Here is a 27,724-nt window from a genome sequence, read left to right on the forward strand (position 1 = left end):
GGGAGATGGATTAGAGAGGTGGGAGATGGATTAGAGAGGTGGGAGATGGATGGGACAGGTGAGGGACAGGTGAGGGACAGGCGGGGCCCACGGTCTGAACCGACGCGCACTGCAGGTCCCGGGGCAGCTGGGCTGCACAGGTGGGACAGGTGGGACAGGTGGGACAGGTGAGACAGGTGGGAGATGGATGGGACAGGTGAGGGACAGGTGAGGGACAGGCGGGGCCCATGGTCTGAACCGACACACACTGCAGGTCCCGGGGCAGCTGGGCTGGACAGGTGGGACAGGTGGGACAGGTGGGACAGGTGGGAGATGGATTAGAGAGGTGGGAGATGGATTGGACAGGTGAGAGATGGATTAGACAGGTGATAGATGGATGGGACAGGTGGGAGATGGATGGGACAGGTGAGGGACAGGTGAGGGCACGCACGGTCTGAACCGGCGCACACTGCAGGTCACGGGGCAGCTGGGCTGGACAGGTGAGACAGGTGGGACAGGTGGGACAGGTGGGAGATGGATGGGACAGGTGGGAGATGGATTAGAGAGGTGGGAGATGGATGGGACAGGTGGGAGATGGATGGGACAGGTGAGGGACAGGTGAGGGACAGGCGGGGCCCACGGTCTGAACCGACGCACACTGCAGGTCCCGGGGCAGCTGGGCTGCACAGGTGGGACAGGTGGGACAGGTGAGACAGGTGGGAGATGGATTAGACAGGTGGGAGATGGATTAGAGAGGTGGGAGATGGATGGGACAGGTGAGGGACAGGTGAGGGACAGGCGGGGCCCACGGTCTGAACCGGCGCACACTGCAGGTCCCGGGGCAGCTGGGCTGCACAGGTGGGACAGGTGGGACAGGTGGGACAGGTATGGGACAGGTGAGACAGGTGGGAGATGGTTTAGAGAGGTGGGAGATGGATGGGACAGGTATGGGACAGGTGAGGGACAGGCGGGGCCCACGGTCTGAACCGACGCACACTGCAGGTCCCGGGGCAGCTGGGCTGGACAGGTGGGACAGGTGAGACAGGTGAGACAGGTGGGACAGGTGGGACAGGTATGGGACAGGTGAGACAGGTGGGAGATGGATGGGACAGGTGAGGGACAGGTGAGACAGGTGGGAGATGGATGGGACAGGTGGGAGATGGATGGGACAGGTGAGAGATTGTTTAGAGAGGTGGGAGATGGATGGGACAGGTGAGGGACAGGTGAGACAGGTGAGAGATGGTTTAGAGAGGTGGGAGATGGATGGGACAGGTGAGACAGGTGGGACAGGTGGGAGATGGATTAGAGAGGTGGGGATGGATGGGACAGGTGAGGGACAGGTGAGGGACAGGCAGGGCCCACGGTCTGAACCGACGCACACTGCAGGTCCCGGGGCAGCTGGGCTGGACAGGTGGGACAGGTGGGACAGGTATGGGACAGGTGAGGGACAGGTGAGACAGGTGGGAGATGGATGGGACAGGTGGGAGATGGATGGGACAGGTGAGGGACAGGTGAGGGACAGGCGGGGCCCACGGTCTGAACCGACGCACACTGCAGGTCCCGGGGCAGCTGGGCTGGACAGGTGGGACAGGTGAGACAGGTGAGACAGGTATGAGACAGGTGGGACAGGTGGGAGATGGATTAGAGAGGTGGGAGATTGTTTAGAGAGGTGGGAGATGGATGGGACAGGTGGGAGATGGATTAGAGAGGTGAGGGATGGATGGGACAGATGAGGGACAGGTGAGGGACAGGTGGGACAGGTGAGACAGGTGTGAGATTGTTTAGAGAGGTGGGAGATGGATGGGACAGGTGAGAGATGGATTAGACAGGTATGGGATGGATGGGACAGGTGAGGGATGGATGGGACAGGTGGGAGATGGATGGGACAGGTGGGAGATGGATGGGACAGGTGAGGGATGGATTAAACAGGTAGGACAGGTGAGACAGGTGGGACAGGTGGGACAGGTATGGGACAGGTGAGACAGGTGGGACAGGTGGGACAGGTGAGACAGGTGGGACAGGTGAGACAGGTGGGAGATGGTTTAGAGAGGTGGGAGATGGATGGGACAGGTGAGGGATGGATGGGACAGGTGAGGGACAGGCGCGGCCCACGGTCTGAACCGACGCACACTGCAGGTCCCGGGGCAGCTGGGCTGCACAGGTGGGACAGGTGGGACAGGTGAGACAGGTGGGAGATGGATTAGACAGGTGGGAGATGGATGGGACAGGTGGGAGATGGATTAGAGAGGTGGGAGATGGATGGGACAGGTGAGGGACAGGTGAGGGACAGGCGCGGCCCACGGTCTGAACCGACGCACACTGCAGGTCCCGGGCAGCTGGGCTGGACAGGTGGGACAGGTGAGACAGGTGGGACAGGTGAGACAGGTGGGAGATGGATGGGACAGGTGAGGGACAGGTGAGGGACAGGCAGGGCCCACGGTCTGAACCGACGCACACTGCAGGTCCTGGGGCAGCTGGGCTGCACAGGTGGGACAGGTGGGACAGGTGAGACAGGTGGGAGATGGATTAGAGAGGTGGGAGATGGATGGGACAGGTGAGAGATGGATGGGACAGGTATGGGATGGATGGGACAGGTGGGAGAGGTGGGAGATGGATTAGACAGGTGAGGGATGGATGGGATGGATGGGACAGGTGAGGGACAGGTGAGGGACAGGCGGGGCCCACGGTCTGAACCGACGCACACTGCAGGTCCTGGGGCAGCTGGGCTGGACAGGTGGGACAGGTGGGACAGGTGGGACAGGTGAGACAGGTGGGAGATGGATTGGACAGGTGGGAGATGGATGGGACAGGTGATACAGGTGAGACAGGTGGGACAGGTGAGACAGGTGGGAGATGGATTGGACAGGTGGGAGATGGATGGGACAGGTGGGAGATGGATGGGACAGGTGAGGGATGGATGGGACAGGTGAGGGATGGATTAGACAGGTATGGGGTGGATGGGACAGGTGGGAGATGGATGGGACAGGTGAGGGATGGATGGGACAGGTGGGAGATGGATGGGACAGGTGAGGGACAGGTGAGGGACAGTTGGGACAGGTGGGAGATGGATTACACAGGTGGGAGATGGATGGGACAGCGATGGGATGGATGGGACAGGTGAGGGATGGATGGGACAGGTGGGAGATGGATTGGACAGGTGAGGGATGGATTAAACAGGTAGGACAGATGAGACAGGTGGGACAGGTGGGACAGGGGGTGGATGGGACAGGAGGGACAGGACACACCTGGGACACACCTGGGACACACCTGGGACACACCTGAGCTCCATGAGGAGCTCCAGGAGCACCTGCAGACCCACCTGGGACACACCTGGGACACACCTGAGCTCCATGAGGAACCCAAGAAGCTCTTTGAAAGTCACCTGAGGACACACCTGAGCTCCATGAGGAGCTCCAGGATCACCTGAGACCCACCTGGGACACACCTGGGACACACCTGGGACACACCTGAGCTCCATGAGGACCCCAAGAACCACCTGAGACCCTCCCAGCTGTCCCCCCCAGGTACCTCCAGGTGACTTGGTGGTGCCCCATCCGGACACGCTGCAGTTCATGCCCTCTCGAGGACAGGTGGTGGCACACCTGGGACACACCTGGGACACACCTGGGACAGGTGACACACCTGGGACACACCTGGGACACACCTGGGACACACCTGGGACTCACCTGGGACAGGTGACACACCTGGGACACACCTGGGACACACCTGGGACACACCTGGGACACACCTGGACCTCATAAGGACCCCAAGAAGCACCTGCAGACCCACCTGAGACCCCCAGCTGTCCACCAGGTACCTCCAGAGTGACTTGGAGAGCCCCATCCGGACACGCTGGGTACATCACTCTCGAGGACACGTGGTGGCACACCTGGGACACACCTGGGACACACCTGGGACACACCTGAGCTCCATGAGGACCCCAAGAAGCACCTGCAGACCCACCTGGAACCCACCTGAGCTCCATTAGGAACCCAAGAAGCTCCTGCAGACCCACCTGGGGCACACCTGAGCTCCATGAGGAGCTCCAGGAGCACCTGGGACACACCTGGACCTCATAAGGACCCCAAGAAGCACCTGCAGACCCACCTGAGGACACACCTGAGCTCCATGAGGAGCTCCAGGAGCACCTGGGACACACCTGAGCTCCATGAGGAGCTCCAGAAGCACCTGCAGACCCACCTGAGAACCCCCCAGCTGTCCCCCCCAGGTACCTCCAGGTGACTTGGTGGTGCCCCAACCGGACACGCTGCAGTTCATGCCCTCTCGAGGACAGGTGGTGGCACACCTGGGACACACCTGGGACACACCTGGGACACACCTGGGACACACCTGAGCTCCATGAGGAGCTCCAGGAGCACCTTTAAAGTCACCTGAGACCCACCTGAGACCCACCTGGGACACACCTGGGACACACCTGGGATAGGTGACACACCTGGAACCCAACTGAGCTCCATGAGGAGCTCCAGGAACACCTGCAGACCCACCTGGGACACACCTGGGACACACCTGGGACACACCTGAGCTCCATGAGGAACCCAAGAAGCACCTGCAGACCCACCTGGGACACACCTGGGACACACCTGGGACACAGCTGGGACACACCTGGGACACACCTGAGCTCCATGAGGAGCTCCAGGAGCACCTGGGGCACACCTGGGACACACCTGGGACACACCTGGGACACACCTGAGCTCCATGAGGAGCTCCAGGAGCAGCTGGGACACACCTGGGACACACCTGAGACACACCTGAACTCCATGAGGAGCACCTGGGACACACCTGGGACACACCTGGGACACACCTGAGCTCCATGAGGAGCTCCAGGAGCACCTGGGACATATCTGGGATACACCTGAGCTCCATGAGGAACCCAAGAAGCACCTGCAGACCCACCTGAGACACACCTGGGACACACCTGGGCTCCATGAGGAACCCAAGAAACACCTGCAGACCCACCTGGGACACACCTGGGACACACCTGGGACACACCTGAGCTCCATGAGGAACTCCAGGATCACCTGCAGACTCACCTGGAACCCACCTGAGCTCCATGAGGAGCTCCAGGAGCAACTGGGACACACCTGGGACACACCTGAGCTCCATGAGGAGCTCCAGGATCACCTGCAGACCCACCTGGAACCCACCTGAGCTCCATGAGGAACCCAAGAAGCACCTGCAGACCCACCTGAGGCCCCTCCCACCCCCAGCTGTCCCCCAGGTACCTCCAGGTGACTTGGTGGTGCCCCACCGGGACACGCTGCAGTTCATGCCCTCTCGTGGACAGGTGGTGGCACACCTGGGACACACCTGGGACACAGCTGCGACACACCTGGGACACACCTGGGACACACCTGGGACACACCTGGGACACACCTGAGACACACCTGGGACAGGTGACACACCTGGGACAGGGGACACACCTGGGACACACCTGGGACACACCTGGACCTCATAATGACCCCAAGAAGCGCCTCCAGACCCACCTGAGGACACACCTGAGCTCCATGAGGAGCTCCAGGAGCACCTGGACCCACCTGAGACACACCTGGGACACACCTGGGACACACCTGAGCTCCATGGGAACCTCCAGAACCACCTGGGACACACCTGCAGGACACACCAGGTGACACACGTGGTGCCACACCCGGACACGGTGCAGTTCATGCCCTCTCGTGGACAGGTGGTGGCACACCTGGGACACACCTGGGACACACCTGGGACACACCTGAGCTCCATGAGGAGCTCCAGGAGCACCTGGGACACACCTGGGACACACCTGAACTCCATGAGGAACCCAAGAAGCACCTGCAGACCCACCTGGGACACACCTGGGACACACCTGGGACACACCTGGGACACACCTGGACCTCATAAGGACCCCAAGAAGCACCTGCAGACCCACCTGAATCCCACCTGAAATCCATGAGGAACCCAAGAAGCACCTGCAGACCCACCTGAGACACACCTGGGACACACCTGGGACACACCTGGGACACACCTGAGCTCCATGAGGACTCCAAGAACCACCTGAGACCCTCCCACCTGTGCCCCCCAGGTACCTCCAGGTGACTTGGTGGTGCCCCACCCGGACACGGTGCAGTTCATGCCCTCTCGTGGACAAGTGGTGGCACACCTGGGACACACCTGGGACACACCTGGGACACACCTGGGACACACCTGGGACACACCTGAGCTCCATGAGGAGCTCCAGGAGCACCTGGGACACACCTGGGACACACCTGAGCTCCTTGAGGAGCTCCAGGAGCACCTGAAAGACATCTGGGACACACCTGGGACACACCTGGGACACACCTGAGCTCCTTGAGGAGCTCCAGGAGCACCTGAGAGACGTCTGGGACACACCTGGGACACACCTGGGACACACCTGGGGACACACCTGGGACACACCTGGGACACACCTGACCCCCCTGAGACCCTCCCAGCTGTCCCCCCCAGGTACCTCCAGGTGACTTGGTGGTGCCCCACCCGGACACGCTGCAGTTCATGCCCTCTCGAGGACAGGTGGTGGCACACCTGGGACACACCTGGGACACACCTGGGACACACCTGGGACAGGTGACACACCTGGGACACACCTGGGACACACCTGGGACACACCTGACCCCCCTGAGACCCTCCCAGCTGTCCCCCAGGTACCTCCAGGTGACTCTGGTGCTGCCCCATCCTGGGACACACCTGCAGGTTCATGCCCTCTCGTGGACAGGTGGTGACACACCTGGGACACACCTGGGACACACCTGGGACACACCTGGCACACACCTGAGCTCCATGAGGAACCCAAGAAGCACCTGCAGACCCAACTGAGGACACACCTGAGCTCCATGAGGAACCCAAGAAGCTCTTTGAAAGTCACCTGAGGACACACCTGAGCTCCATAAAGAGTACCTGGGACACACCTGGGACACACCTGAGCTCCATGAGGAACCCAAGGAGCTCCTCCAGACCCACCTGGGACACACCTGGGACACACCTGGGACACACCTGGGACACACCTGAGCTCCATGAGGAGCTTCAGGATCACCTGCAGACACACCTGAGACCCACCTGGGACACACCTGGGACACACCTGGGACACACCTGGGACACACTTGAGCTCCATGAGGAACTCCAGGAACACCTGAGGACACACCTGGGACACACCTGGGACACACCTGAGCTCCATGAGGAACCCAAGAAGCTCCTCCAGACCCACCTGGGACACACCTGGGACACACCTGGGACACACCTGAGCTCCATAAGGACCCCAAGAACCACCTGAGACCCTCCCAGCTGTCCCCTCCAGGTACCTCCAGGTGACTTGGTGGTGCCCCACCCGGACACGCTGCAGTTCATGCCCTCTCGTGGACAGGTGGTGGCCAGGCGGATCCTCTTCACCTGGGGCCCGAAGCGGACAGGTGAGTCGAGCAGGAGGAGCATGAAGTCGTTGTCGTTGCGCCGGGGGTCGTACCTGGGGTGCACCCGCAGGCGCCGCACGCGCCGCACCTGCCCCGAGCCCGCCCGCAGCGACGTCGTCCCGATCAGCACCTGCAGGTCCCTGCAGGGGGGACAGGTGACAGGTGAGGTGACACCTTGGGACAGGTGAGATGGGACAGGTGATGTCGTCCCGATCAGCACCTGCAGGTCCCTGGAGATGGGACATGGACAGGTGAGATGGGACATGGACAGGTTAGATGGGATGGGACAGGTGAGATGGGACAGGTGAGATGGGACAGGTGACGTCGTCCCGATCAGCACCTGCAGGTCCCTGGAACGGGGACAGGTGAGATGGGACAGGTGAGATGGGACAGGTGAGATGGGACAGGTGAGATGGGACATGGACAGGTTAGATGGGACAGGTGAGATGGGACAGGTGAGATGGGATGGGACAGGTGAGATGGGACAGGTGACGTCGTCCCGATCAGCACCTGCAGGTCCCTGGAACGGGGACAGGTGACAGGTGAGATGGGACAGGTGAGATGGGACAGGTGAGATGGGATGGGACAGGTGAGATGGGATGGGACAGGTGAGATGGGATGGGACAGGTGACGTCGTCCCGATCAGCACCTGCAGGTCCCTGGAGATGGGACATGGACAGGTGAGATGGGATGGGATGGGACAGGTGAGGTGACACCTTGGGACAGGTGAGATGGGACAGGTGACGTCGTCCCGATCAGCACCTGCAGGTCCCTGGAACGGGGACAGGTGACAGGTGAGATGGGACATGGACAGGTTGGATGGGACAGGTGAGATGGGATGGGACAGGTGAGATGGGATGGGATAGGTGAGATGGGACAGGTGAGATGGGACAGGTGAGATGGGACAGGTGACGTCCCGATCAGCACCTGCAGGTCCCTGCAGATGGGACATGGACAGGTGAGATGGGACAGGTGAGATGGGACAGGTGACGTCGTCCTGATCAGCACCTGCAGGTCCCTGGAGATGGGACATGGACAGGTGAGGTGACACCTTGGGACAGGTGAGATGGGATGGGACAGGTGGGATGGGACAGGTGAGTTGGGACACCTTGGGACAGGTGAGATTGAACAGGTGAGATGGGTCAGGTGAGATGGGATGGGACAGGTGACGTCGTCCCGATCAGCACCTGCAGGTCCCTGGAATGGGGACAGGTGACAGGTGAGATGGGACAGGTGGGATGGGATGGGACAGGTGAGATGGGATGGGACAGGTGAGGTGGGATGGGACAGGTGAGGTGGGACATGGACAGGTGAGATGGGACAGGTGAGATGGGACAGGTGAGATGGGACAGGTGATGTCGTCCCGATCAGCACCTGCAGGTCCCTGAAATGGGGACAGGTGAGATGGGATGGGACAGGTGACAGGTGAGGTGACACCTTGGGACAGGTGAGATGGGATGGGACAGGTGAGATGGGACATGGACAGGTGAGATGGGATGGGACAGGTTAGATGGGATATGGACAGGTGAGGGGACAGGGGGGATGGGACATGGACAGGTGAGATGGGACATGGACAGGTGAGATGGGACAGGTGAGATGGGACATGGACAGGTGAGATGGGACATGGACAGGTGAGATGGGACAGGTGGGATGGGACAGGTGGGATGGGACATGGACAGGTGGGATGGGACATGGACAGGTGAGATGGGACAGGTGAGATGGGACAGGTGACATCGTCCCGATCAGCACCTGCAGGTCCCTGCAGGGGGACAGGTAAGATGGGACATGGACAGGTGAGGTGACACCTTGGGACAGGTGAGAGGGGACAGGTGAGAGGGGACAGGTGAGATGGGACAGGTGAGATGGGACAGGTGAGATGGGACAGGTGAGGTGGGATGGGACAGGTGAGATGGGACATGGACAGGTGAGATGGGACATGGACAGGTGAGGTGGGATGGGACAGGTGAGATGGGACAGGTGAGATGGGACAGGTGAGGTGGGACAGGGGACAGGGACAGGTGAGATGGGACAGGTGACGTCGTCCCGATCAGCACCTGCAGGTCCCTGCAATGGGGACATGGACAGGTGACATGGGATGGGACAGGTGAGATGGGGACATGGACAGGTGAGATGGGACAGGTGGGATGGGACAGGTGGGATGGGACATGGACAGGTGGGATGGGACATGGACAGGTGAGATGGGACAGGTGGGATGGGATGGGACAGGTGACATCGTCCCGATCAGCACCTGCAGGTCCCTGGAGATGGGACATGGACAGGTGAGATGGGATGGGACAGGTGAGATGGGACAGGTGGGATAGGACATGGACAGGTGAGATGGGACAGGTGAGATGGGACAGGGACAGGTGAGATGGGACAGGTGAGATGGGATGGGACAGGTGAGATGGGACAGGTGGGATGGGACAGGTGAGATGGGATGGGACAGGTGGGATGGGATGGGACAGGTGAGATGGGACAGGTGAGATGGGACAGGTGAGATGGGATGGGACAGGTGAGATGGGACAGGTGAGATGGGACAGGTGAGATGGGACAGGTGAGATGGGATGGGACAGGTGAGATGGGATGGGACAGGTGAGGTGGGACAGGTGAGATGGGACAGGTGAGATGGGATGGGACAGGTGAGATGGGATGAGATGGGACAGGTGAGATGGGTCAGGTGAGATGGGACAGGTGAGAGGTGGGATGGGACATGGACAGGTGAGGTGGGACAGGTGAGATGGGACAGGTGAGATGGGACAGGTGAGATGGGACAGGTGAGATGGGACATGGACAGGTGAGATGGGACAGGTGAGATGGGACAGGTGAGATGGGACAGGTGACGTCGTCCCGATCAGCACCTGCAGCTCCCTGCAGGGGGGACAGGGGAGGGGACAGGTGACACCTTGGGACAGGTGAGATGGGACATGGACAGGTGAGAGGTGAGATGGGACATGGACAGGTGAGGTGGGACAGGTGACATCGTCCCGATCAGCACCTGCAGGTCCCTGGAATGGGGACAGGTGAGATGGGACATGGACAGGTGAGATGGGACAGGTGGGATGGGACAGGTGAGATGGGACAGGTGACGTCGTCCCGATCAGCACCTGCAGGTCCCTGGAAAGGGGACAGGTGAAGGGACAGGTGGGATGGGACATGGACAGGTGAGGTGGGACAGGTGACGTCGTCCCCAAAATGTCCCAAAATGACCCAAAATTACTCAAAATGTCCCCCAAATGACCCAAAATGTCCCCAAAACGTCCCTAAAATGTCCCGAAAATGACCCAAAATGATCCAAAATTTCCCCAAAACAACTCAAAACAACCCCAAAATGACCCAAAATGTCCCCAAATGTCCCCCAGGTGTCCCCAGACCCCCTCAAAGTGTCCCCAAAACGTCCTCAAAATGACCCCAAAACGTCCCCGAAAATGACCCAAAATGACCCCAAAATACCCCAAAATGACCCAAAACGACCCAAAACAACTCAAAATGACCCAAAACGACCCAAAATGACCCAAAATGACCCCTCACCTGAGTGGCTGCCTGCAGTGAGCCGCTGTGAGCACCCAGCGGTCCTCCAGGAGGTGTCCCCAAATGTCCCCAAAACGACCCCAAAACATCCCCAAAACAACCCCAAAATGACCCAAAACAACCCCAAACAACCCCAAAACGACCCCAAAATGACCCAAAATGACCCAAAATGACGCAAAATGACCCCAAAATGACCCAAATGTCCCCCAGGTGTCCTCAGACCTCCTCAAAACGTCCCCAAAACACCCTCAAAACGTCCCTCAAAGCGCCCTCAAAACGTCCTCAAAATGACCCCAAAATGACCCAAAATGACCCAAACTTTCCCCAAAATTTGCCCAAAATGACCCAAAATGTCCTGAAAATGACCCAAAATGACCCAAAATGACCTAAAATGTCCCCAGAACCCCCCAGGTGTCCCCAAAATGTCCCCAAAGTGACCCCAAAACATCCCCAAAGTGTCCTCAAAAAGTCCCTCAAAACGCCCTGAAAACATCCCCGAAAATGACCCAAAATGACCCAAAATGTCCCAAAATGACCCAAAATGTCCCCAAAAAGTCCCCCAAATGTCCCAAAATGTCCCTTAGGTGTCCTCAGACCCCCTCAAAACGTCCCCAAAGTGTCCCCAAAAGTCCTCATAACGACGCCAAAACGCCCTGAAAACATCCCCGAAAATCACTCAAAATAACCCAAAACAACCCCAAAATTTGACCAAAATTTGCCCAAAATGACCCAAAACATCCCAAACTGTCCCCAAAATGTCCCCTCACCTGAGTGGCTGCCTGCAGTGAGCCGCTGTGAGCACCCATCGATCCTCCAGGAGGCTCCCCCAAATGTCCCCAAAACGTCCCCAAAACACCCTCAAAACAACCCCAAAATGACTCAAAACAACCCCAAAATGACCCAAAATGACTCAAAATGACCCAAAATGACCCAAAACGTCCCCAAATGTCCCCCAGGTGTCCTCAAATGTCCCCAAAACATCTCCAAAGTGTCCCCAAAAAGTCCCCAAAACACCCCCAAAACGTCCCCATAAATGATGCAAAAAGTCCCCAAAACGTCCCCGAAAATGACCCAAAATGACTCAAAATTTCCCCAAAACGACCCAAAATGACCCCAAAATGACCCCAAAATGACCCAAAATGTCCCCAAAATGACCCAAAATGTCCCCAGAGCCCCTCAGGTGTCCTCAGACCCCCTCAAAACGTCCCCAAAACACCCTCAAAACATCCCCATAAACGCCCTCAAAACGATCCCAAAATGACCCCAAAATGACCCAAAATGACCCAAAACGACCCAAAACAACCCCAAATTTGCCCAAAATGACCCAAAATGTCCCGAAAATGACCCAAAACGACCCAAAATGTCCCCAAATGTCCCTCAGGTATACCCAGAGCCCCCAGGTGTCCCCAAAACGTCCCCAAAGTGTCCTCAAAAAGTCCTCATAACGTCCCCAAAATGACCCTAAAAAGTCCCTAAAAAGTCCCCGAAAATCACCCAAAATGACTCAAAATGACTCAAAATTTCCCGAAATTTGCCCAAAACATCCCAAACTGTCCCCAAAATGTCCCCTCACCTGAGTGGCTGCCTGCAGTGAGCCGCTGTGAGCACCCAGCGATCCTCCAGGAGGCTCCCCCAAATGTCCCCAAAACGTCCCCAAAACACCCTCAAAACGACCCCAAAATGACTCAAAATGACCCAAAATGACTCAAAATAACCCAAAATGACCCAAAATGTCCCCAAAATGACCCAAAATGTCCCCAGAGCCTCCCAGGTGTCCTCAGACCCACTCAAAATGTCCCCAAAGTGACCACAAAATGCCCTCAAAATGTCCCTGAAAATGACCTGAAAATGACCCAAAATGACTCAAAATTTCCCCAAAACATCCCCAAAATTTGCCCAAAATGACCCAAAATGTCCCCAAAATGACCCAAAATGACCCAAAATGTCCCCAAAACCCCCAGGTGTCCTCAAAACGACCCCAAAACGCCCTCAAAATGATGCCAAAATGCCCTGAAAACGTCCCCAAAATGCCCTGAAAACATCCCCGAAAATGACCCGAAATGACCCAAAACAACCCCAAAAAAACCCCAAAACGACTCAAAATGACCCAAAACATCCCAAATTGTCCCCAAAATCCCCTCACCTGAGTGGCTGCCTGCAATGAGCCGCTGTGAGCACCCAGCGATCCTCCAGGAGGCTCCCCAAAACGTCCCCAAAACAACCCCAAAAAACCCCCCAAACATCCCTAAAACGTCCCCAAAATGACTCAAAATGACCCAAAATGTCCCCAAATTTCCCCAAAATGACCCAAAATGTCCCCAGAGCCTCCCAGGTGTCCTCAGACCCCCTCAGATGTCCCCAAAACACCCTCAAAACGTCCCTCAAAACGCCCTGAAAACATCCCCGAAAATGACCCGAAATGACCCAAAACAACCCCAAAATGACCCCAAAATGACCCAAAATGACCCAAAACGTCCCAAAATGTCCCCAAAATTCCCCTCACCTGAGTGGCTGCCTGCAGTGAGCCGCTGTGAGCACCCATTGATCCTCCAGGAGGCTCCCCCAAATGTCCCCAAAACATCCCCAAAACGACCCCAAAATGACCCCAAAATGACCCCAAAACGACCCAAAATGACCCGAAAATGACCCAAAATGACCCCAAAATTTGACCAAAATTTGCCCAAAATGACCCAAAACGTCCCCAAATGTCCCCCAGGTGTCCCCAGAGCCCCTCAGGTGTTCTCAGACCCCCTCAGATGTCCCCAAAACGTCCTCAAAACGACCCCAAAACGCCCTGAAAACGTCCCCAAATGACTCAAAATGACTCAAAATTTCCCCCAAATGACCCAAAAAGTCCCCAAAAGTCCCCAAATTTCCCCAAATGTCCCCAAAATGACCCCAAAATGACCCAAAATGACCCAAAAAGTCCCTCAGGTGTACTCAGAGCCCCTCAAAATGTCCCCAAAACGTCCCTAAATTGTCCCTAAACGTCCCCAAAATGACTCAAAATTACCCAAAATTTCCCCAAAATGACCCAAAACAACCCCAAATTTGCCCAAATTTCCCCAAACTGTCCCCAAAATCCCCTCACCTGAGTGGTTGCCGACAATGAGCCGCTGTGAGCACCCATCGATCCTCCAGGAGGCTCCCCCAATGTCCCCAAAACATCCCCAAAACACCCTCAAAACAACCCCAAAATGACCCAAAACAACCCCAAAATGACCCAAAATGACTCAAAATGACCCAAAATGTCCCCAAATTTCCCCAAAATGACCCAAAATGTCCCCAGAGCCTCCCAGGTGTCCTCAGACCCCCTCAAAATGTCCCCAAAGTGACCACAAAATGCCCTCAAAATGTCCCTGAAAATGACCCAAAACTGACCCCAAAATGACCCTAAAACGTCCCTGAAAATGACCCCAAAATAACCCAAAACAACCCCAAAATGACCCAAAATTTGCCCAAAATGACCCAAAACGTCCCCAAATGTCCCCCAGGTGTCCCCAGAGCCCCTCAGGTGTCCTCAGACCCCCTCAGATGTCCCCAAAACGTCCTCAAAATGACCCCAAAACACCCTGAAAACATCCCCGAAAATGACCCGAAAATGACCCAAAATGACCCAAAATGACCCAAAACAACCCCAAAACAACCCAAAACAACCCCAAAAAAATCCCAAAATGACCCAAGAAGTCCCCAAATGTCCCCAAAACGACCCAAAATGTCCCCAAATGTCCCCCAGGTGTCCCCAAAATGACCCCAAAATGCCCTCAAAACGACCCCAAAACGCCCTGAAAACCTCCCCGAAAATGACCCAAAATGACCCAAAATTTCCCCAAAATGACCCAAAAAGTCCCCAGATGTCCCCAAAATGACCCAAAATGACTTAAAATGTCCCCAAGTGTCACCAGGTGTCCTCAGACCCCCTCAAAATGTCCCCAAAACGACCCTAAAATGACTTCCCTAAAAAGTCCCCGAAAATGACCCAAAATGACCCAAAATGACCCCAAAAAGACTCCAAAAAAAACCAAATTTGCCCAAATTTGCCCAAACTGCCCCCAAAATGTCCCCTCACCTGAGTGGCTGCCTGCAATGAGCCGCTGTGAGCACCCATTGATCCTCCAGGAGGCTCCCCCAAATGTCCCCAAAACGACCCCAAAACACCCTCAAAACGTCCCCAAAATGACCCCAAAATGACCCAAAATGACCCAAAATGACCCAAAATGACTTGAAATGTCCCCAAAATGACCCAAAATGTCCCCAGATGTCCCCCAGGTGTCCCCAAAACACCCCCAAAATGACCCTAAAACGTCCCTGAAAATGACCCGAAAATGACCCAAAATGACTCAAAATGTCCCCGAAAATCACTCAAAATAACCCAAAACAACCCCAAAATTTGACCAAAATTTGCCCAAAATGACCCAAAATGTCCCCAAAATGACCCCAAATGTCCCCAAATGTCCCCCAGGTGTCCCCAGGTGTCCTCAGAGTCCCAAGGTGTCCCCAAAGTCCCCTCAGATGTCCTCAAAACGCCCTCAAATCACCCCAAAACGACCCAAACCAACCCCGAAAATGACCTGAAAATGACCCAAAATTTCCCCAAATTTGCCCAAAACGTCCCAAATTGTCCCCAAAATGACCCCTCACCTGAGTGGCTGCCTGCAGTGAGCCGCTGTGAGCACCCATCGATCCTCCAGGAGGCTCCCCAAATGTCCCCAAAACGTCCCCAAAATGACCCCAAAATGACCCAAAACAACCCCAAAATGACCCCAAAATGACCTCAAAATGACCCAAATTTCCTCAAAATGACCCAAAATGTCCCCAAATGTCCCCCAGGTGTCCCCAGAGCCCCCCAGGTGTCCTCAAAATGTCCCCAAAACATCCCCAAAATGCCCTCAAAACATCCCCAAAACGTCCCTAAAACATCCCCGAAAATGACCCAAAATGACCCAAAATTTCCCCAAAATGACCCAAAAAGTCCCCAGATGTCCCCAAAATGACCCAAAATGACTTAAAATGTCCCCAAGTGTCACCAGGTGTCCTCAGACCCCCTCAAGATGTCCCCAAAACGACCCTAAAACTTCCCTAAAAAGTCCCTGAAAATCACCCGAAATGACCCCAAAATGACCCAAAACAACTCCAAAAAAACCCGAAAACGACCCAAAACGACTCAAAAAGACTCAAAATGACCCAAAATGACCCAAAATGTCCCCTCACCTGAGTGGCTGCCGACAATGAGCCGCTGTGAGCACCCAGCGATCCTCCAGGAGGCTCCCCCAAATGTCCCCAAAACGTCCCCAAAATGTCCCCAAAACGACCCCAAAATGACCCCAAAACAACCCCAAACAACCCCAAAACGACCCCAAAATGACCCAAAATGTCCCAAAATGTCCCCAGAGCCCCCCAGGTGTCCCCAGAGCCCCCCAGGTGTCCCCAAAACATCCCAAAATGACCCAAAACATCCCAAAAGTGTCCTCAAAAAGTCCTCATAACGTCCCCAAAACGTCCCTAAAAAGTCCCTAAAAAGTCCCCGAAAATCACCCAAAATGACTCAAAATGACTCAAAATTTCCCCAAATTTCCCCAAATTTGCCCAAATTTCCCCAAATTGTCCCCAAAATGTCCCCTCACCTGAGTGGCTGCCTGCAGTGAGCCGCTGTGAGCACCCATTGATCCTCCAGGAGGTGTCCCCAAAACGACCCAAAATGACCCAAAAAATCCCCCAAATTTGCCCAAAATGACCCTAAAATGACTCAAAATAACCCAAAATGACCCAAAAGTCCCCAAATTTCCCTAAAATGACCCAAAATTCCCCTCACCTGAGTGGCTGCCTGCAGTGAGCCGCTGTGAGCACCCACCGGTCCTCCAGGAGGCTCCCCCCGCACAGGATTTGACCCCTCTTGGTCAGAGCCACCTGAAAGGGACGCTCGGTGCGGGAGCAGGGACGGCCCCCAATCACCCTGGACTCGTCCTCCTCGGGCACTGCAGGGGTAATTAATGACTAATTAATGACTAATTAATATGGGAAATAATGGGGGAATAATCAGGAATAATTGGGGAATTAATGGGGCATTAATGGGGCATTAATGGGGCATTAATGGGCGAGCAGGGCCGGCCCCCGATCACCCTGGACTCGTCCTCCTCGGGCACTGAAAGGGGTAATTAATCAGTAATTAATTAGTAATTAATGGGTAATTAATGGGGAATTAATATGGGAAATAATGGGGGAATAATGGGGATTTTATTGGGGGATTAATGGGGCATTAATGGAGCATTAATGGGGGATTAATGGGGGATTAATGGGACATTAATGGGGCATTAATGGGGGATTTAATGGGGTATTAAAGGGGGATTGATGGGGGATTAATGGGGGATTAATGGGGGATTAATGGGGATTAATGGGGATTAATGGGGAATTAATGGGGATTAATGGGGATTAATGGGGGATTAATGGGGGATTAATGGGGGAATAATGGGGGATTATTGGGGGATTAATGGGGGATTAATGGGGCATTAATGGGCGAGCAGGGCCGGCCCCCGATCACCCTGGACTCGTCCTCCTCGGGCACTGGAGGGGGTAATTAATGGGTAATTAATTAGTAATTAATGGGTAATTAATATGGGAATTAATGGGGGAATAATGGGGGAATTAATTGGGGATTAATGGGGGCATTAATGGGGCATTAATGGGGCATTAATGGGCGAGCAGGGCCGGCCCCCGATCACCCTGGACTCGTCCTCCTCGGGCACTGAAAGGGTTAATTAATTAGTAATTAATGGGTAATTAATGGGGAATTAATATGGGAAATAATGGGGGATTAATGGGGGATTAATGGGGGATTAATGGGGGATTAATGGGGCATTAATGGGCGAGCAGGGCCGGCCCCCGATCACCCGGGACTCGTCCTCCTCGGGCACTGGAAGGGGTAATTAATGGGTAATTAATGACTAATTAATGGGTAATTAATGGGGAATTTATAGAAATTAATGGGGGATTAATGGGGAATTAATGGGGGATTAATGGGGCATTAATGGGGCATTAATGGGCGAGCAGGGCCGGCCCCCGATCACCCTGGACTCGTCCTCCTCGGGCACTGGAAGGGGTAATTAATGACTAATTAATGGGTAATTAATATGGGAATTTATAGAAAATAATGGGGGATTAATGGGGGATTAATGGGGCATTAATGGGGCATTAATGGGGCATTAATGGGGCATTAATGGGGCATTAATGGGGCATTAATGGGGCATTAATGGGGGATTAATGGGGCATTAATGGGGGATTAATGGGGGAATTAATGGGGGATTAATGGGGCATTAATGGGGGATTAATGGGGATTAATGGGGGATTAATGGGGGATTAATGGGGGATTAATGGGGCATTAATGGGGGATTAATGGGGGATTAATGGGGCATTAATGGGGGATTAATGGGGGATTAATGGGGAATTAATGGGGATTAATGGGAATTAATGGGGATTAATGGGAGCATTAATGGGGGATTAATGGGGGATTAATGGGACATTAATGGGGGATTAATGGGGGATTAATGGGGCACAATGGGGATTAATGGGGAAATTAATGGGACATTAATGGGGGATTAATGGGGGATTAATGGGGGATTAATGGGGGAATCAATAGGGAAATAAAGGGGGAATTAATGGAGAAATAAAGGGGAAATTAATGGGAAAATGGGGGAAATTAATGGGGAAATGGGGGGAAATAATGGGAAAATGGGGAAAAATAATGGGGGAATTAATGGGAAAATGGAGGAAATTAATGAGGAAATTAATGGGGAAAATTAATGGGAAAATTAATGGGAAAATGGAGAAAATTAATGGGAAAATTAATGGGAAATTGGGGAAAAATTAATGGGAAAATTAATGGGGAAAAGGGTAAAAATTAATGAAAAAATTAATGGGAAAATGGGGGAAATTAATGGGAAAATTAATGGGAAAATGGGGAAAAATAATGGGAAAATTAAGGGGAAAAATTAATGGGAAAATTAATGGGAAAATTAATAGGAAAATAATGGGGAAAATTAATGGGAAAATTAATGGGAAAATGGGGAAAATTAATGGGAAAATTAATGGGAATATGGGGGGAAATAATGGGAAAATTAATGGGAAAATGTGGAAAAATTAATGGGAAAATAATGGGGAAATTAATAGGGAAATTAACGGGACAATTAATGGGGAAAATTAATGGGAAAATGGGGAAAAATTAATGGGAAAATTAAAGGGAAAATGGGGGAAAATAATGGGAAAATAATGGGAAAATGGGAAAAATAATGGGAAAATTAAGGGGAAAATGGGGAAAATTAATGGGAAAATTAACAGGAAAATGGGGAAAATTAATGGGAAAATTAAAGGGAAAATGGGGAAAAATTAATGGGAAAATTAATGGGAAATTAAGGATGAAATTAAGGGGAAAATTAAGGGGAAAATGGGGAAAAATTAATAGGAAAATCAATGAGAAATTGGGGAAATTAATAGGAAAATTAATGGGAAAATTAACAGGGAAAATGGGGAAAATTAACTGGAAAATTAATGGGAAAATGGGGAAAAATTAATGGGAAAATTAAGGGGAAAATGGGGAAAATTAATGGGAAAATTAATGGGAAAATTAATGGGAAAATGGAGAAAAATTAATGGGAAAATTAATGGGAAAAATAATGGGAAAATTAATGAGAAATGAAGGAAAATTAATGGGAAAAATTAACGGGAAAATAATGGGGAATATCAATGGTAAAATGGGGAAAATTAATGGGAAAATAATGGGGAAATTAACAGGAAAATGGGGAAAATTAATGGGAAAATTAATGGGAAAATAATGGGAAAAATTAAGGGGAAAATGGAGAAAATTAATGGGAAAATGGGGAAAATTAATGGGGAAAATAATGGGGAAATTAATGGGGAAATGAAGGAAAATTAATGGGAAAATTAATGGGAAAATGGGGAAAATTAATGGGGAAATGGGGAAAATAAAGGGGAAAATTAATGGGAAAATGGGGAAAATTAATGGGGAAATTAATGGGAAAATTAATGGGAAAATGGGGAAATTAATGGGGAAAATTAATGGGGAAAATTAATGGGAAAATGGAGAAAATTAATGGGGAAATTAATGGGAAAAATAATGGGAATATGGGGAAAATTAATGGGAAAAATTAATGGCAAATTAATGGGAAAATGGGGAAAAATAATGGGGGAATTAATGGGAAAATGGGGAAATTAATGGGAAAATAATGGGAAAATTAATGGGAAAATTAAAGGGAAAATGGGGGAAAAATAATGGGAAAATTAATGAGAAAATTAACAGTAAAATGGGGAAAATTAAGGGGAAAATTAATGGGAAAATGTGGAAAATTAAGGGGAAAATGGATAAAAATGGGAAAATTAAGGGGAATATGGGGAAATTAATGGGAAAATTAATGGGGAAAATTAACAGGAAAATGGGGAAAATTAATGGGAAAATAATGGGGAAAAATAATGGGAAAATTAATGGAAAAATTAATGGGAAAATTAATGGGAAAATGGGGAAAATTAATGGGAAAATAATGAGGAAATTAAGGGGAAAATGGGGAAATTATTGGGGAAAATAATTAGGAAATTAACGGGAAAACAATGGAAAAATGGGAAAATGGGGAAAATTAACGGGAAAATTAAAGGGAAAATTGGGGGAAATTAATGGGGAAATTAATGGGAAAATGGGGAAAATAATGGGGAAATCAACAGGAAAACAATGGGAAAAAATTAATGGGAAAATGGGGGAATTAATGGGAAAATGGGGAAATTAATGGGGAAAAATAACGGGAAAATTAATGGGAAAATGGGGGGAAATTAATGGGAAAATAATGGGGAAAATTAACAGGAAATTGGAGAAAAATTAATGGGAAAATAATGAGGAAATTAAGGGGAAAATGGGGAAACAAAGGGGAAAAATTAATGGGAAAATTAATGGGAAAATGGGGAATATCAATGGTAAAATGGGGAAAATTAATGGGAAAATTAATGAGAAAATGGGGAAAATTAACGGGAAATTGGGGGAAAATTGGTAAAAATTAATGGGGAAATTAATGGGAAATTGGGGAAAATAATGGAAAAATTAATGGGAAAATTAATGGGAAATTGGGGAAAAATAATGGGAAAATTAACGGAAAAATGAGAAAAATTAATGGGAAAATTAATAGGAAAATGGGGAAATTAATGGGAAAATTAATGGGAAAATGGGGAAAATTAACGGGAAATTGGGGAAAATTAATGGAAAAATTAATGGGAAAATTGGGAAAATTAATGGGAAAATTAATGGGAAAATAATGGGAAAATTAATGGGAAAATTAATGGGAAATTGGGGAAATTAATGGGAAAATGGGGAAAATTAATGGGAAAATAATGGGGAATATTAACAGTAAAATGGGGGAAATTAATGGGAAAATTAATGGGGAAATTAATGGGAAATTGGGGAAAATAATGAGAAAATTAACAGTAAAATGGGGAAAATTAAGGGGAAAATTAACAGGAAAATGGAGAAAAATAATGGAAAAATTAATGGGAAAATAATGAGGAAATTAATGGGGAAATTAATGGGAAAATTAACAGGAAAATGGGGGAAAATTAATGGGGAAATTAATGGGAAAATGGGGGAAAATTAATGGGAAAATTAATGAGAAAATTAATGGGAAAATGGGGAAATTAATGGGAAAATTAATGGGAAAATTAAAGGGAAATTGGGGAAAATAATGGAAAAATTAATGGGAAAATGGGGGAAATTAATGGTAAAAATAATGGGAAAATGGGGAAAAATTAATGGGAAAATTAATGGGAAAATTAATGGTAAAATGGGGAAAATTAATGGGAAAAATGGGGGAAAATTAAAGGGAAAATGGGGAAAAATTAATGGGAAATTGGGGAAAATAATGGAAAAATTAAGGGGAAAATTAACAGGAAAATGGGGAAAATTAATGGAAAAATGAGGAAAAAAGGGAGGAAATTTCCCAATCTAAAAAGGGCTGGAATTTCCTGCCCTTCCCACCTTTTTTTCCCATCATTCCCAACATTCCCAACATTCCCAACATTCCCAAGATTCCCAAGATTCCCAAGATTTCCAAGATTTCCACTCACGCTCCTCTCCATCTTTTCCCACGGCCTGGCCGAGGAATCCCGGGATGAGGAGCAGGAAAAGGAAAGGGGTGAAAGTTCGGGATCCTTCTGGAATCATTCCTAGGAAAAAAAACAACTTGGGAATTCCAGGAATTTCTGGGGATTTTCACTTTTGGTTCTCGTTCCTGGTGGGAATTTTTTTTGGGAATAAAAAGGGGGAAAAAGGGAGGGATTGAGGGGGGAGGGGGGAATTTTTGGGAATCTTTGGGAATTCCTGGATTTTGGGGTGAGGGAGGGTTGGGAATTCCTTGGATATTCCTGGGATTTTAAGGTGGGGATTCCTGGGATTTTGGGGTGGGGGAGGTTTGGAATTCTTGGATATTCCTGGGATTTTAAGGTGGGGATTCCTGGGATTTTAGGGTGGGGAGGGGTTTGGAATTCCTTGATATTCCTGGGATTTTAAGGTGGGGATTCCTGGGATTTTGGGGGAATTCCTGGGATTTTGGGGGGAGGGGGAATTTTTGGGAATTTTTTTGGGAATTCTTGGGATTTTGGGGTGGGAATTCCAGGATTTTGGGGTTGGAATTCTCGGAATTCCAGGAGTTGGGGTGGAATTCCTGGGATTTTTGAGGGGGGAATTCCCGGGATTTTGGGGGTGGGGAGGGGTTGGAATTCTTGGGAATTCTTTGGAAATTCCTGGGATTTGGGGTGGAATTCCGAATTTGGGGTTGAATTCCTGGATATTCCCAGATTGGGTGGAATTCTTGGGAATTCCTGGGATTTGGGTGGGGAGGGTTGGGAATTCCTGGGAATTCTTGATATTCCCAGGATTTTGGGGTGGGAATTCCTTGGGATTCCCAGGATTTTGGGGTGGAATTCCTTGGGAATTTGGGTTGGAATTCCTTGGGAATTCCTGTTTTGGGGTGGAATTCTTGGGAATTCTGGGATTTTGGGGGAATTCCCAAGATTTGGGGTGGGGAGGGTTGGAAACTCTGAATTCTTTGGGAATTCCTGGGACTTTGGGGTGGGAATTACAAGGGTTTTGGGGATGGGAATTCTTTGGGAATTCCTGGGATTTGGGGGGAGGAATTCCCAGGATTTTGGGGTGGGAATTCCTTGGGAATTCCTGGGATTTTGGGGTTGGAATTCCTTGGGAATTTCGGGTTTGGAATTCCTTGGGAATTCCCGGGATTTTGGAGGGGAATTCCTTGGGAATTCCCGGGATTTTGGGGGTGGGAATTCTTTGGGAATTCCTGGGATTTTGGGGTTTGGAATTCCTTGGGAATTCCTGGGATTTTGGGGTGGGAATTCCCGGGATTTTAGGGTGGGGGAGGGGTTTGGAATTCTTGGGAATTCTTTGGGAATTCCCGGATTTTGGGTTTGGAATTCCTTGGGAATTCCTGGGATTTAGGGGAATTCCTGGGATTTTGGGGTGGGGAGGGTTAGAATTCCTGGGAATTCTTGGGAATTCCCAGGATTTTTGGGGGAATCCTTTGGGAATTCCCGGGATTTTGGGGTGGTGGAGGGCTTTGGAATTTCTTGGGAATTCTTTGGGAATTCTTGGGATTTTGGGGGGGGGAATTTCCAGGATTTTGGAATGGGAATTCCTTGGGAATTCCCAGGATTTTGGGATTGGAATTCCTTGGGAATTCCCGGGATTTTGGGGTGGGAATTGTTTGGGAATTCCTGGGATTTTAGAGTGGGAATTCCTTGGGAATTTGGGGAGGGAATTCCTTGGGTATTCCTGGGATTTGGGGGTTGGAATTCTTTGGGAATTCTGGGATTTTGGGGGGGAATTCCCGGGATTTTGGGGTGGGGATTTTTTGGGAATTCCTGGTATTTTGGGGTGGGAATTCTTGGGAATTTGGGGTTTGGAATTCTTGGGAATTCCGGGATCTGGGGGAGGGAATTCCTTGGGTATTCCCAGGAATTTTGGGGGGAAAATTCTTGGATATTCCCAGGATTTTGGGGTGGGAATTCCTTGGGAATTCCCGGGATTTTGGGGGAATTCTTAGAATTCCTGATTTTGGGTGGAATTCTTGGGAATTCCTGGATTTTAGGTTGGGAATTCCTTGGGAATTCCTGGGATTTTGGGGGGGGAATTCCCGGGATTTTGGGGTGGGGGAGGGATTGGGAATTCCTGGGAATTCTTTGGGAAATCCTGGGATTTTGGGGTGGGAATTCCTTGGGAATTTTCAGATGGATCAGACCCTTTGAAAAAGGGGGAGAAATCCCAGGAATTCCCAGGAATTCTGGGATGGATCAGAGCCCTTGGAAAAGGGAGGGAAAGGGGGGAGAAATCCCAGGAATTCCCGAGAATTCCCAAATGGGAAAGAGGGGAAAGGGGGGGAAAAAAGGGGGGGAGAAATCCCAGGAATTCCCAGGAATTCTAGGATGGATCAGAGCCCTTGGAAAAGGGAGGGAAAGGGGGGAGAAATCCCAGGAATTCCTGGGAATTCCCAGAAGAAAAAGGGGGAAAAAAGGGGGGAAAAAGGAGGGAGAAATCCCAGGAATTCCCGGGAATTCCCAGAAGAAAAAGGGGGAAAAAAGGAGGGAGAAATCCCAGGAATTCCCGGGAATTCTGGGATGGATCAGACCCCTTGGAAAAGGGAGGGAAAGGGGGGAGAAATCCCAGGAATTCCCGGGAATTCCCAGAAGAAAAAGGGGGAAAAAAGGAGGGAGAAATCCCAGGAATTCCCAGGAATTCTGGGATGGATCAGACCCCTTGGAAAAGGGAGGGAAAAGGGGGGAGAAATCCCAGAAATTCCCGGGAATTCCCAGAAGAAAAAGGGGGAAAAAAGGAGGGAGAAATCCCGAGGAATTCCCAGGAATTCTGGGATGGATCAGACCCTGGAAAAGGGAGGGAAAGGGGGAGAAATCCAGGAATTCCTGGGAATTCCCAGAAGAAAAAGGGGGAGAAGGAGGGAAAAAGGGGAAGGGGGAGGGAAATCCCAGGAATTCCCAGATGGAAAAGAGGGAGAGGGAGGAGAAAAGAGGGAAAAGGGGGAGAAATCCCAGGAATTCCTGGAATTCCCAGATGGAAGAGAAGGAGGAAAAGGGGGGATCCAGGAATTCGAATTCCGAGAAGGAAAGGTAAGGGAGAGGAAACCCCGGGAATTCCTGGGAATTCCCAGAAGAAAAAGGGGGAAAAAAGGAGGGAAAAAGAGGGGAAAAGGGGGAAGGGGGAGAATCCCAGGAATTCCCGGGAATTCCCAGATGGGAAATGGAGGAGAAGGAGGGGGTAAAGGGGGGGGGAAAAGGAGGGAGAAATCCCAGGAATTCCCAGGAATTCCCGAGAAGGAAAGGGGGAGAGGGGAGAGGAAACCCGGGAATTCCTGGGAATTCCCAGAAGAAAAAGGGGGAAAAAGGAGGAAAAAGAAGGGAAAAAGGGGGAAGGGGGAAATCCCAGGAATTCCCGGGAATTCCTAGGAAGGAAAGGGGGAGAAGGAGGGGGAAAAGTAGGAAGGAACCCCGGGAATTCCCGGAATTCCCACATGGAAAAGGGGGAGAGGGAGGAGAAAAAGGGGGAGGGAAATCCCAGAAATTCCTGGAATTCCCAGATCGGAAAGGGGGAGAGGAGGGGAAAAGGGGAAATCCCAGGAATTCCCTGAATTCCCAGATATTTCCCTTGGAAAAACCGGGGAGGGGGAAAGGGGGAAATCCCAGGAATTCCCGGGAATTCCCGAGAAGGAAAGGGCGGGAAAGGGGGGGAGAGGGAAACCCTGGGAATTCCCGGGAATTCCCAGAAGAAAAAGAGGGAAAAAAGGGGGGAAAAAGAGGGAAAAGGAGAGGGGGAAATCCCAGGAATTCCCGGGAATTCCCAGATGGGAAAAGGGGGGAGAAGGAGGGGAAAAAGTGGGAAAGGAAACCCCGGGAATTCCCGGGAATTCCCACATGGAAAAGGGGGAAGAGGGACGGGAAAAAGGGGGAAGGGGGGGAAATCCCAGAAATTCTCGGGAATTCCCAGATGGGAAAAGGGGAGAGAGGGAGGAGAAAAAGAGGGAAAAGGGGGGAGCGAAATCCCAGGAATTCCCGGGAATTCCCAGAAGAAAAAGGGGGGAAAAAGAGGAAGAGGGGGAGGGAAATCCCAGGAATTCCCAGATATTTTCCCTTGGGAAAAACCGAGGGGGGGGGAGGGGGGGGAAGGAGGGGAAATCCCAGGAATTCCCGGGAATTCCCAGATGGAAAAGGGGGAGAGGGAGGGGGAAAAGGGGGAAAATCCCAGTAATTCCCGGGAATTTCCAGATGGGAAAAGGGGGGAGAGGGAGGGGAAAAAGGAGGGAGAAATCCCAGGAATTCCCGGGAATTCCCACATGGAAAAAGGGGGAGAGGAGGGGAAAAAGAGGGAAAAGGGGGAGGGAAAATCCCAGGAATTCGGTGGAATTCCCAGAAGAAAAAGGGGGAAAAAAGGAGGGAAAAAGGAGGGGAAAAGGAGGAGAAATCCCAGGAATTCCTGGGAATTCCCAGAAGAAAAAGTGGGGAAAAAAGGAGGGGAAAAGGGGGGGGGAAAGGAGGGAGAAATCCCAGGAATTCCCAGAAGAAAAAGGGGGAAAAAAGGAGGGAAAAAAGGGGGAAGGGGGGGAGGGAAAATCACAGAAATTCCCGGGAATTCCCAGATGGGAAAGGGGGGAGAGGGAGAGGAAAAAGAGGGAAAAGGGGGGAGGGAAAATCCCAGGAATACGGGGGAATTCCCAGAAGAAAAAGGTTGAAAAAAAGAAGGGAAAAGGAGGGAAAAGGGAGGAGAAATCCCAGGAATTCCCGGGAATTCCCACATGGAAAAGGGGGGAGAAGGAGGGGGAAAAAGTGGGAAAGGAAACCCCGGAATTCCCGGGAATTCCCACATGGAAAAGGGGGAGAGGGAGGGAAAGGGGGAGGGAATCCCAAGAATTCCTGGAATTCCCAGATCGGAAAGGGGGAGAAGGAGGGGTAAAGGAGGGGAGAAAGGAGGGGGAAATCCCAGGAATTCCTGGAAATTCCCAGAAGAAAAATGGGGAAAAAAGGAGGGAAAAAAGGAGGGAAAAAAGGGGGAAGGGAGGGAGAAATCCTAGAATTCTGGGAATTCCTACATGAAAAGGGGGAGAAGGAGGGAAAAGGGAAAGGAAACCCTGGAATTCATGGAATTCCCACATGGAAAAGGGGGGAGAAGGAGGAGGAAAAGGGAAAAGGGGGGAGAAATCCCAGGAATTCCCGGGAATCCCGAAAAGGAAAGGGGGGGAAACCCCGGGAATTCCCGGGAATTCCCGGGAATTCCGAGCCTCACCTGACCCGGGAACGGCAGAAAAATCCGGGAAAAAAAAACCGGGAAAGGGCCAGGTGGGGAATATTTATCCCGGTGGGAGGAGGAGGAAGAGGAGGAGGAGGAAGGGAGGGAGGGAGGAGGGAGGGGAGGAGGAAGGAGGTGACGCTGCATTCCAGAGGGGCGGGGAGGTTTTTTGGGATAACGAGAACGGGAAGAGCCCCAGGGGGTTTTGTTTTGTTGATTTTTTTGGGAATGAAGACGAGCAGGACGAGCCGGGAAAGGAGGGGGAGGGGCAGGAAAGGGAGGGGTGGGAAAGGAAGGGAAGGGAAGGGTGGGGTTGGAATTCCAGGTGGGAATGAGGATGGGGTGGGGAAAGAGCCGGTTTGGGGTGTCCATCTGTCCATCTGCACGTCCATCTGTCCATCTGCACGTCCATCTGTCCATCTGCACC

The 27,724-nt window shown here is 51.4% G+C and overlaps 1 protein-coding gene and 1 long non-coding RNA gene across 2 annotated transcripts; one reads left to right on the top strand and one right to left on the bottom strand.

Moving 5' to 3' along the window:
- Positions 1-2,405: 2,405 nt before the first annotated feature.
- On the bottom strand, positions 2,406-27,393 carry LOC126651412 (kallikrein-14-like; the record flags this gene model as incomplete). Its single annotated transcript, XM_050337296.1, has 5 exons — positions 27,295-27,393; positions 22,056-22,154; positions 16,756-16,918; positions 7,308-7,555; positions 2,406-2,458 (listed from the first exon to the last, which is right to left on the bottom strand). Coding segments are annotated over exons 2-5 (561 nt in total), but the record flags the coding sequence as incomplete, so codon positions are not given.
- LOC126651413 (uncharacterized) lies at positions 9,312-10,470 on the top strand. Its single transcript, XR_007631680.1, has 4 exons — positions 9,312-9,339; positions 9,881-9,927; positions 10,190-10,251; positions 10,436-10,470. It is a non-coding gene; the product is annotated as an uncharacterized LOC126651413 (long non-coding RNA).
- Positions 27,394-27,724: the final 331 nt, after the last annotated feature.

This window comes from Myiozetetes cayanensis, unplaced genomic scaffold, assembly GCF_022539395.1.
Source record: "Myiozetetes cayanensis isolate MyiCay16 unplaced genomic scaffold, myiCay2020 scf605, whole genome shotgun sequence".
NCBI lineage: Eukaryota > Metazoa > Chordata > Aves > Passeriformes > Tyrannidae > Myiozetetes > Myiozetetes cayanensis.